We start from the raw sequence: 14,983 nt of genomic DNA, 5'->3' as shown, positions 1-14,983 counted from the left end.
CAGTGCAGCCATAATACAAAGTTGAAGAGTTCAGGACCTTCCTTATTGATGAGATGGGGTCCTTTGTTGTGTAGCGTGATGGAAAAATGCAAACATGGTTAGCATGAATGGCAGAGCACCCCTGTCTCGCTGTGCTAATGCTATTATGGCCTCTCAGTATGCTGGGCTTGAAAAGACTGACATTTTCTCTATATACATTTGAAGGACAGAAAATAGCACCAAGGGAGATAGCTAGTATTAGTGCAGCAGCGACATGGATAATAATGCTGCTCAGTCAATCGGATATACTGTACGCTGAATTGAAGCGTGGGCCCTTATGAGTCAGACGAGAAAAATTATTTCTCTTCCTCACAGAGAGACGGAAAGGATACAATCACCCATTTTGGGGCCAATTTTAATACCAACTACAATGCCAAATGGTTAAAACGCCTTCAGATGCCTGCGTACCAGTGCATTGTAAACACATAATTCATCATGTGTCAAATATAAACTCATATGGCTAACTCTGAAATCAGATGACTCATCATTTTTTCTTTTCAGATAAGGGATTGCTGCTACTTCTCTGACAGAAGGGATGTGCTTTTAAAGTTTGTTGTCTGTTGTGGAAATGCATGAAATTACTCTTTGAGTGACACTATCTCATCTATGATTTCCATAATGTAATTTCCAAGGGCAGTTGTCTTTGATCTAGTATCCCTATTCATATCCTGTTCTGTCTTGTCGAGCCCAGGTTGCTTCTCTTTTTATGCTAAAGCCTGTCACAACAATGCTGACCCAGCACAACCCATCGTTCTGTTGCAGAGCTGAAGCTATGTTGAAGATTAATCATATCAATGTTTGATATTTATGTTTGATATATCAATGTTTCATATCAACTTTAGCTTTACAGAAATGAACAAAACTTAGAGTCTACAGGTACAGTAGCAGCTCTATGAGGCTGCACTCGTGCACAGCAGAGCTTTTACGCTAAGTGCTGGTAGGTATAATGTTTGCAATGTTCACCATTTTAGTTTAGCGTGTTAGCATGCTAACATTAGCTAATTAGCACTAAACACAAAGTGCAGCTGAACCTAATGGGAATGACATGTACTTTGCAGTTATTTGGTCGTAAAAAATTAAAATTAAGATTTTAGTGTTAGGAAAAATATGGATATAGTAAAAACACAAAACTAAATTTAATGACGATCCATCCAATAGTTGTGGAGATATTTCAGTGGGTTGATTTTCAGACCATCAGCCATCCCTGGAGTCACGATGCTAGCATGGCTAAAAATCATGTTTGACATATTAACATTGCTCTACATGTGGGCATTTTGTGTTGTAGAATGTTGACATCAAGCCTGATGGTCAACTGGAGCCCAGCCGGTCAAAACCCCAGCAGGGCTGGAAGGAGACCACTCTCTACAGCCTTCATAAAGGAGACGGCCAACCTCCAGTCACCAAAGTCTTCACCAAGAGTGGAGAGGGCAGACACCCCAAGCTCAGTACAACCTACTCTAACCGGGACCCAGGAAGGAGCGAACTGCTATCCAGCCAGCTGGGACGGCTTCTTGCGGAGGTACAAAGCAGTCAACAGGACGCCCCAGTTAACAAGGCTGCGTGGCCCGAAGGAAAGCTCCACTACCTCAGCTATATCCGGCCACCTCCGAGTGACCATGCAGAGTCTCAGGTGGCTTTTGGCTCCAAAACCCAAAGCCCTAATCTAGACAGAATCCTGTACAAGGCTGGATCAAACCGACTGACCGCCAAAGAGCCTCTTGGTGTTGTGGATGGTATGATCAGCTTTTTATAGATATTTCACCCACTAGCTTTTATATTTGCACAAATGTAACCGTTTTGTGTTTGTTCTTTTATGGAAAATTGTGGGGGGGTTATTTATTTATTTTTACCCTTAAATTATATTAAAATGTTCTCTTAGTGTGATTGTGGATTCTCAATTTGCTCTGTTTCCTGCCCAGAGCGATTCATTCAGAATATGATCAAGCAGCTGGGAAGGCACAGCATGAACATGGAGGCTTTGATGGGCAAAGACCTGGACCAGCTGGCTGAGGTCATCACAGGAACGCTGCAGGAGGTGGATGAGGAGCGGCCTGTGGTTGGGGCCCTGCCAGGACCTGGAGCCGCTGATTACAGGGGCGACAAGGAGGGCAACAGGGAGCCACTGGTAGCCATGCAACTGAATCAAGACCAGAACCTGAAATCAGACAAAGGGCAGGGTCTGAACCAGAAAGACATACTGAGAATGAAACAGCAAGGTGGGTGTTTGTTCTGTTGTGAAAGAGAGCTGGCATCGTATTGAGTAACTATGTGTTTATTTTCTGTCATAGATATAAGAGTATAAGGCATTCTGAATTTAATAATGCTTTTTGTAATCCATAGAAAGTGTTGCCAAATGTATTTTGAATCATAACTGTGTTTTCTTTGCTAAATACAAAAGAGAACTTCAGTTTTCACACAATCTGCTCACATACATTGTGTTTGTTTCCAGGCCAACAAATAGACGGTGCAGACAAAGAGCCTGTTGACAAGGTGAATTTAAAATTACTCTGCTCAACCAACAAATTGGTTTCTGAGGGAGCGAGACATGTCCAAACTTAAGCTTTATTCACTTTTGAATGTTACTTCAAATAGGGATGATTTGAAAGTTTTGCATACTAACATTTACTGTTAAATTATTAGAACTTGAAAGCAAAACGCACAACAAAAGGATCTCAAAATAATCCTTGAGTATAGTCTAACTTTAATATCTTCATTAAATTAAACTTTAAAAGCAATATGAATTAAAATAGTTTTTCATGATTCCATGAATATTTTGTTTAACCTTTAGTAAGTAAGTAAAGTTACTGAATGCACCCTTTAATATTTTGTACGGAAAAAGGATGTCATTAGACCTTTGAACAGCAGTCAGACTCAGAAATATCTGTGAATGCGGCACAAATTTGTACCTTTTAAATGATTGACACATCCAATAGAATTGAAGTCCGTATTCAAGGTATTAATTAATTTGTCCTCATAACTTAATAGACTCTCTTCTAAAGGGAAACGAAAAGTAATAAATACGTGAATGAAGGAGAAAATGTCTTCATTATTCTAAAGAAAAATCTTTTTTGATTCAACACAGCATACAGCGTTCTTTTCCAAGCTGCTGGACTACCTCAACCTGGAGCCCTTCGGTGATGCTCCACAGGTCAACATTGAGTCACCAGCTCCCCTCCAGAAAATGGTCGGGCTGGAGAATGTGCAAAGTCGGACAACACAGGGCCAAGTTCCCGTACCCCACCGCTATGAGGAGAAGACCGTGGCCGTGCCCGCGAAGGAAGGCTCCATCCAGCGTTTAACCGGTGGTGCAGAGGGGCCTGACGCTCAGGTAGACTCAGAGATCCAGAAGTGGATGCAGGGGCATGAGGCCCCAGCAGGGAAAAAGCAGCTTGAGGAGCCGCAGAAGAAGGACATGAGAGTCAAAACTCAGCTGGTCCACGTGGGGGTGAAGGAGTTTTCCAGCAGAGGGAAGGACAGACACTTTGGCTACATTATCACCGGCTCAGAGTGAGTATGATTCAGATAGCCAATATGACATAGTGAAATTAGAATGACCAGATTGTAATCTAATTTCTAAATCATAATATTTATAATTAATAATAATAAGTTGGTGCAGTGAAGTATAGTTTATAAAAAATAACATTAGAAATTATGGAATTAGTGGTTGAATCAATATTTATGTATTTATATAATACATAAAATAATGATTATATTAAAAAAACAAACAGTTATTCTTATCTTTTAAATATGGGGTGGTTTGAACTGGCTGCTTGCACCCAAATTCATTATGTAAATTTGTTTTGTAATGTAAATTTGTAATGTTTTTAAAGAAGGATCAGACTACTAGTCATGAATCATCAGGTGCCTTTTATTAGGATTTTACAGACACTATTCTATTACTGTTTGTGTTTTGTGTTGTTTGGTGTGTGTTTTCCTGTTGTGCTGTGTGTATTTGTCTAAAGATCCCTCTAAGGATGAATGTTACAAACTAGTTAGAATAAAGATAATGTGGTCAGACATACCATGTATTTGACCAGCGATATGTAATCTTCCTAATAAAAATAAACACACACACACACAATAAATAAACCTTCCTAAACAGGATTACATTGAATTTTAGAGTATAAAATAGAGACACACAATGTGGCAGCTGTCCTAGGTGACATTATAGATGTAGGCATATATTAACTGTGGCTTTTGCGTTTTACCGTTGACAGCAGTACAGACATGGACAATAGATTGATCTACTGTCAGTTACCTCTTTCACTTTCATCATTGTCCTTGAAAACTCATATACAAAAAAAAAGCATCACCAGCAACCTTGTAAAAACTACTCTCTCATTCTTGAGTAGTGTTTATGAACTGACTTGATGGCGTAGCTTACAGCATCGTATTATAGTTTATTGCTCCACTCGCCAGTTGTCAGCCGTACTGTTGGACCTGTTTCAAGGCAAGCTTATTTTACATACCTTAATACCAAGCATATGTCTACTTTGTTCGGTTACTTAAAACTGCCTTTGAGAGACGCACTTTCTGTCAAAACCACCCACATATGCATGTCTTTATGGGAAAGAATACTGTAGTTTGAAATCCGTAGTGTATGCAGCACCTGATTACAATAGAACGGATGATAAATCCCTCAGTGTGTGGGTATTACTGAGCCATATTACAGCTTTAATGATGATACTATGTCTGGAAGGGTAGCCAAGTTCCCTCTCTCTCCTTCTCTCTCACCTCTCAGACAGCTCAAGCTCAGCACAGATAAGTTCCTATCGACTGTGTCTTCGCCCCTGCTCCTCGCTCAAATCCCTTTATGGCGTTATCAAGTCCAGTGTCAGTGGGTTGTCCTTCACCTGTTCAACAGACGTGAGCTCATAAAGGTCCGATGGGCACAATCTTCGTCACCTTATTGCCACACATATACAGAAACTCAGATTAAGATGTAAACACACAGTATAGATGAGTATGCACTAGGGAAAGAAACAGGTCACCTTCTGAATGATCTTCCCATCATCCTCCTCCTCGTCTATCCTCAGCCCACCGGGCGGACATCTATAGTTGGCCTATAGAGGTGTCTGTATTTGCTGCAGACCTGATGATTGCACAGTTGTTATCCACAGCTCCTTCGCACCCTGCAGAGAGGCTACGCAAACCTGCTTATCTGACAGCTCCTGACATTGTGGTGGTGGTGGTGGTAGTGGGGTGAGGGGGATGGGGGGGTTTGGGGAATAGGGAGTGGAGCTCTGTGGAGGGGGGAAAGTGGAAAAGTATGGATGGAAGAGAGAGGGAGGCAGAGAGAAACCCAAGGGGAAAAGTGCTAGCATCAACAACCAAGTCACTCCTGGAGCTCTCCAGTTGCTAGAATTACCGCAGAGGGATGCAAACGTGTCTGGAATTGCTTCGGCGAATCTTTAACTTTCAAAACCCCTCAAAAAAGTGGAGAAAAAAGAGCCACCCACTCTCTCAAAGGTGGAGTGAATCAGCCGCTCATGCTCAGTACACTGTTCTGTGTTCTGTTACAAAAAAAAGCTGCTGTATTGTGGTGTCAAATGCAGGCTAAATAAAGGATCTCAGCACAATGTTTAGCTTGAATATGTGTAATAATTGCTGAGTATCTGAAAAAAGAAAACATATAACTGATAATGCATTCAGGACCCAGTCCTGCGTGGAATTGGTACCCAGTTCATTTCACATTTCTCTGCTATGGAGTGTTAACAAAATTCAAACAATATCTCATTATGATCCATGACTTTTTGGTGCATGTCACCTTGCAGTCACTTGGCAGTCTCAGTGATTCCAGGTTAAGCTGTCAGCAATAAAGTAGCTTTCCGTGTTTGTTTGCGTTTGTGTGTATGCCCTTCTCATTTTCTCCATCCAGCGCGTTGGCCTGCAGATTGCCTTTGTTTGGTCTATTTCCTTGGCGATTTACTCTCCGAGTCACAGAGCGGCCACGGACTGAGCAGAGATGAGGCATGGCTTTATCAGACCACCATTACACTTCACCTCCATTCCATTTGCACCTTATTATTCTCATCTCACCGCGAGGAAGCGTGCGTGCCCGTGTGTTTGTGTACTTTGTGTTGTCATGTTTTTTCTTTCAACGTGTGTGTGCGCGTGGGAAAGAAAGTGAATGTAGGCAAAGAAGAAGAAAGATGAGAGTAGGAAAGGGAGAGGAAGGCGCTTCCATATGATACAGCCATTACACCTCATGCAGGTTCCATTTGCACCTTATTGTTTGTCTCATTGCTGGAAAAAAGCAGGTGATTTACCAAGCCTGAAGAGGCAACTGATCCCTTTTCCCTCGGCACAGCTCTTTGTGTTTTTGTTTGTGTTTGTGCCTGGCTGTGTGTCTGTCTATGAGTGTGTACATGTGTGCAGTACATCCATTCAGACAGCTGTAGCTTTTGCTTTTGTGCAATGACCCATTTGTGGGTATGAATTGTGGCTGCATTTCCCTAAAAAAATTGCATTTTAACGGCTGGATAGCTGCGTGCATCTTGCATGGGTATGGCCCTCCAAACTTGTGACGCCTATTTGTTTGTGTGTTTCTCCCCCAGCTCCCTCACCACTGACCAGGGCTCGGACCTGATGGAGCGGCTGATGCAGAGGCTGAACCTCCACGCCGCAGACCTCACCCAGCTCTCGTATGTACAGACACAAACATCCCATAAACGAACCCACATTGTCAGAAATAATCATTTACATTGCCGTTTACAAGCCATACGTTCCATAAAGGATAATTGGAAAGGGTTTGAAACGGTTTTGTTTTGTGTTTTGAGCTCGGAGAAACCAAATGAAGGTTGTCCAGGCTCTGCAAGGTCTGTTTGTGTGAAAATGCCGTGCCATAGACTGTAGGCGTTTGCTTTTTTTCTGACCTTTTGGAGTGTTTGACTTCTCGTGGGGAGAGAAATCAGGCCTAATTACCTCCAGACACACACTGATCCATCTACATTGTATTTGAAACACTGCCTCACCACTGTTGTCACTGTACACCTTGTCAAAAGTGAGCAGTCAAGCTATCAAACGGCTCTCAGTTAGATGCGAAGAGAGAGAAAGGAAAGCAGCAGTGGATCGAGAGCTGGAAATAGAGAAAGTAGTCCAGCAGGAGGCCTTTAATATATTAATGAGCGGGCGAACTGTCCTTGAACCCGGGCTGGTTTCTGCTTGTACCATGGTTCTGCTGTACATTTGGTGTCAGTACATGTAGGAGGCAGAGGAGATGTGTTCGCCTAAGATCTGACAAGCCTTTCAAGGCGCTCCTGTAGGAAAAGTGAAGTCTGGGTGGTTCAGTAACACCCGCAGCATATGAACACCAAAGCCAGTGCACTGCAGTCTGTGGCTACACTGTAACTGTAGATAGAGTATTCTGGCTCGGATAGTAGCTATTGAGATTGAAATCTGTCTGACAGTACTCTGTGTCTAGTTCAACATTTAAAATACACACAGTGGCCTCAAAATAAATGCAACCAAGGAGACATTCTGATCTCTATCTTTAAATTTAAGCTTTGGATTTAGTTTTGATGAGCAAGGACACCAGGGTATGTCATCATGTCGGCACTGATTGAGTTAATCTTGTTATCACACCTGTCATTTGGTATCACTCAGAATCAACTCCTGATGCACAAAATGATTGATATCTGGATGCCGAAGAATAGCCAGTGACATTATTGCACTATACAATAATTCATATATCCAGTGGTGGATGGAGTATTCCGATCCTTTACTCAGGTAAAAGTAACATAGTAATACTTAAACATAAGTATTGCATTAAAAATGTTATGAAAGTTGAATTATTAATTTTTTATCAACAAAATTTAGTAAGTATCCAATGTAAAAGTACTCATTATGCACAATGACACCTTTCAGAGTGGCATATATTTATTTTATATTATATTATTGGCAAATTATTTCTGGTTATTATTACTTATAACATTATCCTTTGGTCAGTGGAATCTTAACATGACAATGCAAACATTCTGTATTTTGTTCATCATTGTACAAGACAGAGTTATGATTTGGAGCAAATCTTAAAAAGATTATTCATTATTTCATGTGATTTTGTATGCATTTGCATATATTGTTGTCGGAAAAAACTCCCTTATTAATATTATAGTATTGATTCTAACTATATAACAGAGCGTCAGACTTTGAAAATCCCTGCATTAATGTGCAAGCAGCATTTTAATGTTGTGGGTGGTTGAGGTGAAGCTAATTCTTTATATATTACTATGTAGTTTCATTCTTTCCTCCCCATTGTTTTTATGAAGAGTAAAAGTAAAGTGATTACTTGATCAGACATGGCAAGGCAAGAGAGAGAAACAACAACAAGAAAGGATAAAAATACAAATAAGCTTTAGTATGAATGGTAACATTTAGATTTTCTTATATGTACTTGAGTATGTGTGTTTATGGGGGTTGTGTGTGTGTGTAAGGATATAGAGGGAAGAGAAAAATAAATAAATAACAAGGCCCATAAGTGATATCTCTAGTCTGGCCCTGTGGACAAAGAGGTGTCAGGGTGGAAACGGGTTGGGTCAGGACCCAGTTTACTTATTTATCCATTTCTAATTTATTCTCCCTGTCTTCTAACCATGTATTTATCTATTTTGTTTTCATTTTGTTTGTGTTTCCTCCTCCTTCATTCCTTGCTTTCTTTGCTTTCTCCCTGCTTTAGCTTCATCCAACAAGGCATCATATTTTAGGAGCAGATGTGTGTGTAAAATAAGAATCTTTAAAGTAACTAGTAGGATAGCTGCCAAATAAACGTAGTGCACGAAGAAAGTATAATATTTTCCTCTTTCTTACAGAACTTGAGTAAATGCACATTTTTTCCACCGCTGCATACATCCACGATCACAGTGCATTAAAGCTTATAAGCCAGTGTGAAAGCCACATACAGATGATGCTTTGAATGAAGCTTTAACACCGTATTACACCTCATGTTGATAACAGTGTTCTATACAGAGGACAAATAAAAAAAATGTCCTCTTGGCTTGTTTATCCCCTTTCTCTTTCCTTTTACAAAGTAATGAAAGCGCATTCATGTAGAAATAGCCCGAGATGGAGGACGTGACGCAAGCCCATTGTGCCTCTTGCTGTGTGGCCACGGCAGGTGAGTGTTTGAAAGCCTCTGCCTGAATATGAGTCGGCTCGAGTACGAGAGAGAGCTGGGTCAGAGCACGCCGTCCTGCTTCAGGGGCCGATCGCTTCTTGCTCACTCCGATCAGCCCTGATAGGAAGACTGCAGAAGAGACTCTCAAATATGACAACAGGCAGGTGGAAAATAATTCCAGACAGAGAATATGAGAAGAGGCGGCTGGAGGTTTCGATGTTGTTGAGATTTTCAGACGCTGACACGCAATTATGTTCGAGTCAGCTACTACAGTAATCAGCACAGAATATTCCCTTTTCAACAGAGATTTTTTGGGATGATGATGATGGGCTGGTGTATAATATTTTCCTTTTTCAGATGACGTAAGCGTTTTACTCGTCAGAAACACTAGGGGGAGTGGGATACACACTCAAGTCCATCCTCACACACAGTCTGTGCAGGCAAACACACACACACACACACACACACACACCATACCAATATCCCGACAACCAGTCTGCACATACACACACATCATGTCCCAGCAGCAGAGCTAATATGAAGTCCAAGCTCACACATCCGATAACACAGGAGACAGTATGAAGTCCTCCAGATAACTTATCTGTCTTAACTTCATCTCCCAACTGCTAGTTTTGTTTCCCCTAGTATATTTAAATAGGGTTTGTGTGGTTTGAAAAAAAAAAAAATCATGTCAGTTCAATTTGAGATGCATCGAGATCTCTGGCATAACACTTTTGGCCAGGGAGTATGGAGACAGGGGTAAAGATTGTGGAAATATTGACATTTACGAGAGCAAACAGAGCCCAGGTGAGGGCATTATGGAAGGACATATTTTTTTCAGAGCCTTGTTTGTGTGTGTGTGTGTGTGTGTGTGTGTGCGTGTGTGTGTGATCCTATTCACAAATGCATCAGTGCACGGTTGGGTCCGTCTGTCTGGCAGTATCAGCTCATATATTGCCCCTGGCCGAGGGAGTGTAGCCGCCTCTGTAGCGGGCTGACTGATGGTGAGTGGGTCTGGGTCACAGCACTCTGGCAGTCTGATGAATTTGCCTCTCTGTCATACAGTCTGCAGAAGTACACTCAAAATGTATGTACACTTTCCAGGACTTAACCGTGAAGACATGATGAAGAGGTTGTGTAACGGCTTAGTGATTTAGAGCTGATGGAAAGATGGCACAAGTAGACATCTGAACACGCCATGACTAATTATTATATAAATTAAGGAGAAAGTATTGTCCCTATCCATGTTTCTGTGAAAGAGAGCCTCAGCTTTACGGACTGTCTCATTGTTTTGGTTTTCCGGGTCGCAACTTTTACGGTTTTGGCTCCCTCTCACAACTCTTATTGGTGTCGTTTCCAGGTGCAGCAGGCAGCAGTTTTCAACTCTAAAAATCGACTGTACACTTACTGCCCAGCACCAAACGGCAGACACAGTTAGCAACGAGCTTGTGAACACAGTGGGGGGCATTTAGCAGCTAAAGAGTCAGATATTTCCTAGACCTTGGGAGAGTGATGCATCTGACTCCCGCATTGAACATTTGCTTACTCATGGCATCATCATCAGTAACTCAGACATCACTGATTTTATTTAGATTTTTTTCTCTGACTTGAGGAAAAATATCTCACTGCTACATTTCAGGATTCAGAATTACCCTGATTGGCCCATTGGGGAACTACAATTACAGCTCAAAACAAGGTGCCATATTTGTTACTGATTGGCCCCGACAGGGTCTTCATCATTCGTGGGGGGATGACATGCTTATTGATGCCTTGTTGAAACCTGTTTTGAAAGACAGCCCTCCCCGGGACGATGAGTTTGCTGTTTAATTTTTCTTTTAGCCATCACAAATGCTCCTTATAAAATTGATTTTTTTAGGAGGTTACGGTAGACATGAGTAGGATTTTTTTCTTTACACGCTTCTTCAAAATATGCAGTTAAATACACTGTGTTTCCTGACCACTGCCGGGAGTTCTTTCAGTAGTGGTGTTAGAGTTTTATTTTATAACCAACCTCAGGGACCTTAAACATTTATTCTGCTCCAGGGACAGAAGTCTGTTGCTGACTCCTGACCAGGCAGAGGATAATATAGGGATCCAGGGACTACAGGCAGGTTACTGTAGGTGAAAAGAAAACAAGGTGCTCAGCTGATGTAGTTTGGCCAAATTCAAACTGAAAAAGAAAGAGAATTCATGATGATTCACATTTCTTTCAGAAATACAGGATTGGGTACTTTACAGCTTCTCTTCTCATCATTCACACCTTTTATTTGTGCATTCTGTCAATATCTGCGTTATGCTTTGCTTGTTCTTGAGTTTGATTATATGGTTGATGACAAGTCTCATATCTGTCCAGCGAATATGCTATAGCCGGTTAGCTTATCTAAGCACAAAGAATGAGAGACAGTTGGCCTGTGGTTGTCCAAATGTAAAAAAAAATCACATCCAGCACCTTGAAAGGTCACTAATTCACAGGTTATGTTTAATCTCAGTATAAAAACGACAAGTTGGCTAGCTGAATCCTTCTCATCTAAGTCTTGGCAAGAAAGAATGTCAATGTCAAACTATCCCTTTAAATACAGCTGCTCATTTTGCCCTATCTTTGCTGTTTTTCTGCAGCATCTTGGGCCCAGCTTTGACTTTCAGAATTGGCCCCAACCCCAAGAACGTGACCACTGCAGATCTCGTTCAAGTCGCAGGTAAGAGCTGTCTGTATTTTATCACCTTTCACACGATGAGCCTGTTGACAACCTTCACTGCGATTCTTCTCATTTTCACTTGCCAGACCACTCTGTCACCGTCTGTGCTTCTGTAAATGAGAACACAGATTAGTCTCTCCAGATACAGTAGATAGGCTGGTGTTCATCTTGTTCAGACAAACCCCTGTCCCAAAGAAGATTATCAACAGTGTGCAATGACAGATGACCATCAATTACTGAGATGATGAGTCTAGTGGGCACACACACACGCTCTCTCATACACACTTACAGGACAGCTTATTTGGTCTTCTATTATGTCCAACAGGCTGGCAGGTTGAAACAGGTTTACACCAGCCAATCAGTTAGAGTGTATGCTCCTCTGTGTGTGTGTGTGTGTGTGTTTGTGTGCCTGCATGTATGCACTTGTTTGATGTAGACTGATGGAGAGCTGTCACCCACAGAAAGGAGGGTTGTCAGTATCTGTTGCCTCCGCTCCCCTGTTCATTGTCTGCACTCCGATCTGCCTGGTGCTGGTGTCGGTGTGTGTGTGTGTGTGTGTGTGTGTGTGTGTGTGTGTGGATGTCCTTGCTTTGGTCGGAAATGACTTTGAGAAGCACAGCAATACTCCCAACAGTCAATATCATCCAATATCACCCTACTGGAATCAACATGGTGGTGTTGTTATTGGCTGAAATGTGTTGCTGCTCCACTTTTTCTGCGCAGCGACATTTTTTGGCACCAACTCGTTTCTTATTAGGGATGTGCTGGATGATGGCTGATGTTACAGATTTACTGCAAGGAAGGTTGGGCCGGGGGTTGAGCTTCGGTTCAGTTTCGAGTGTGAGTTTTTGCACGTGTGTGTTTTGTGGGATTACAGTGTGTATCTGTGTGCATCCCTCACCGTCCTCCCATTTTTGTAATGTTTGTTTAACAAAATCATTAAATGAGCAAATATTGCAGGTGCTGTAGATTTACCTCGTCTCCGTGAAGTGTAATAATTATACTGTATCATAACATCCTGTCTTTTTTCTCTTCCTTCATCTCTTCTTCTCCCTCCTCTCTTGTGTGTGACTGACTTTGATGAGGTGGCGTGTGGTGAGAGCTAATGACAGGCATGAGCCGGGCTGAAATGTCACACCAAATGTTAAGTCAACATGATCATTGGCCTGACCCATGTTGATGAATTATGAAGACAGCCCACCTGAATTGTGATTTGTAAAAGACAACGGAAGGAGCCTATCAAACTTCTTATGGTTCAGATGCATCAAAGTTGTCATTCAATCCCGACTGACCATGGGCTGCAGCTCTGAAATGTATTCAAAATGGCGCTTGGAGATAGAAGTGGTTAAATCCTTTGTGATTGGAGCTACTTGTGTGCCCCCACTGACCTTAGATCAAATCGTGCTGCAGCTTTATCTCCTGTGCCCCCCCTCCTACCTTATTGTCCCCCTCTATTTCCACCACAGTGTGAAGTGGGGCGGAATTCCCACTCTCCCCTTGATATTAAAAACAATGTGAAGTGAATGCAGAAACTCTCCTTTCAGTATTTCAAATCATTTTCTAGCTGTTTTCGAACTCCAGATATGCATGCATGGCTTTGAATTCAGTACAATATGGCAATAGTGGTTTCAAAGTGGTTACTAGGTTGTGGAGCAACAGCATGGTTTAAGTGGTATCTGAAAATCAACCACATGCAGAGGCCACCTGGGTAATCCTGGTTGACCTTGCCTTATGTGTGACTCTGCATAAATGACGTGGCCTCTTAATGAACTCATCAAAACCCCTGCTGTATTCTGTGCTCAACCTGCTGCTGAGAGCCTGCACGGCATGCTTTATAGCAGCTATTAAACTAGAAAATCTAAAAGTGTGGAATGCTGTTGTAAATTTAGCAAATATATTTTTCTTTATAGCTGATTAATAACCATTAACTAAGTAGCAAGTAAATACATTTATTTATATAACAACTTTCAAGAACTGATGTGCTTCACAATAAAAGACAAAAAAAAGCTATTGTCAAGAGCGGATTGAATAAATACATGAATAATCATCTCAATCACAATTTTTATGCTGGTCAAGACTGTAGACTGTATAACACGTAAGCGTAGTGTCGGTGATGTCAGCCTTAGGTTTCTAAAGAGCCGTTGTGATGCTCAATGTGGTTGGCTAATCCAAAAATAAGCAAAGAGGTGGAGCAGACGCAGGCTGAATGAAGCCTGGTTGCTGAACCACCTAGCGGCTAGTCACTGCACAGTGAATGGAAAAATTTGCTGTAGAGACCAAAACTGGAGGTTGACTCGCTTTATGAGCAAAATGGCTGCCCCTAGTGGCGATTAGATGAACTACAGTTTCTGCGTTTTGTGTTGGTTTCATTTTTCAGCTCCGGGGGTTACCGCTGGATCAAGACTGAAAGCCTGCATTATGGAGGTTAGAGAACAGAAGAGGATGGAGAATCAAGACTTTCACATTTCTTATCACCAGCTGGGGCAGAAATAAGAAGTTCTGCTATAAATAATTATATGCTTCTCGATTTTTTTTTTTTTTATAGCATTGAACCAATTTTGGTGACTAGAGGAGGTTTTCATTTTGCTAACTAAACTATTACTTACTAAATATTAAATACTAATTTGATCACTGGAACCAGTCTGGTCTACATCCTAAGACAGAGGTCACTAATAGGCGGACCGCGGTCCGGATCAGGACCCAGCCGCCGTCCTCTCCGGACCGCCGACCTACAGCACATTTATTATTGAGACTTACTACCTCGTGACGGAGCGTTTCTATTTTAACCCGCGCAGCTTCTCTAGCATTTACTGTACTGGTTTAGAGGACCAGGAAACTCACAGACCAATCGCATGAGCTCCAATCGTCTCATGTGACGCTGCTCAGCCAATCAAATCTGTGCATACCGATGCTTGCGAGTCGAGTCCGCGAGATTCACCAGAGACGTTTTGGAAACACACCCGAATTGAGGAGACGAAAGATAAAAGAGATTTCACATGACTTTTAATCAAGAATGTACAGATTTTTACATGTACATTCCTCCCACGGGCAGTTCAAAACCAGAATATCTCATAGATCTCCAATATGCTAGCTGGAGCTCACGTTTCTCACTGAACAACAGAAAGTAGGAAAGTGG

The 14,983-nt window shown here is 41.8% G+C and overlaps 1 protein-coding gene across 1 annotated transcript in view; it reads left to right on the top strand.

Moving 5' to 3' along the window:
* The window catches only part of ptprn2 (protein tyrosine phosphatase receptor type N2), a 138,535-nt gene that overhangs the window by 39,218 nt on the left and 84,334 nt on the right, over positions 1–14,983 (top strand). The window contains exons 5-10 of the mRNA XM_046071941.1: positions 1,325–1,772; positions 1,959–2,255; positions 2,489–2,529; positions 3,122–3,546; positions 6,597–6,683; positions 11,768–11,847. Of these exons, the coding sequence (XP_045927897.1) occupies positions 1,325–1,772; positions 1,959–2,255; positions 2,489–2,529; positions 3,122–3,546; positions 6,597–6,683; positions 11,768–11,847 (1,378 nt within the window). The remainder of the gene's footprint in view (positions 1–1,324; positions 1,773–1,958; positions 2,256–2,488; positions 2,530–3,121; positions 3,547–6,596; positions 6,684–11,767; positions 11,848–14,983) is intronic.

The sequence above is a fragment of the Micropterus dolomieu genome, linkage group LG01 (genome assembly GCF_021292245.1).
Source record: "Micropterus dolomieu isolate WLL.071019.BEF.003 ecotype Adirondacks linkage group LG01, ASM2129224v1, whole genome shotgun sequence".
Taxonomy (NCBI): Eukaryota; Metazoa; Chordata; class Actinopteri; order Centrarchiformes; family Centrarchidae; genus Micropterus; species Micropterus dolomieu.
Note: the sequence above shows the minus strand (reverse complement) of the source record. Positions and strands in the feature narration are given on the sequence as shown.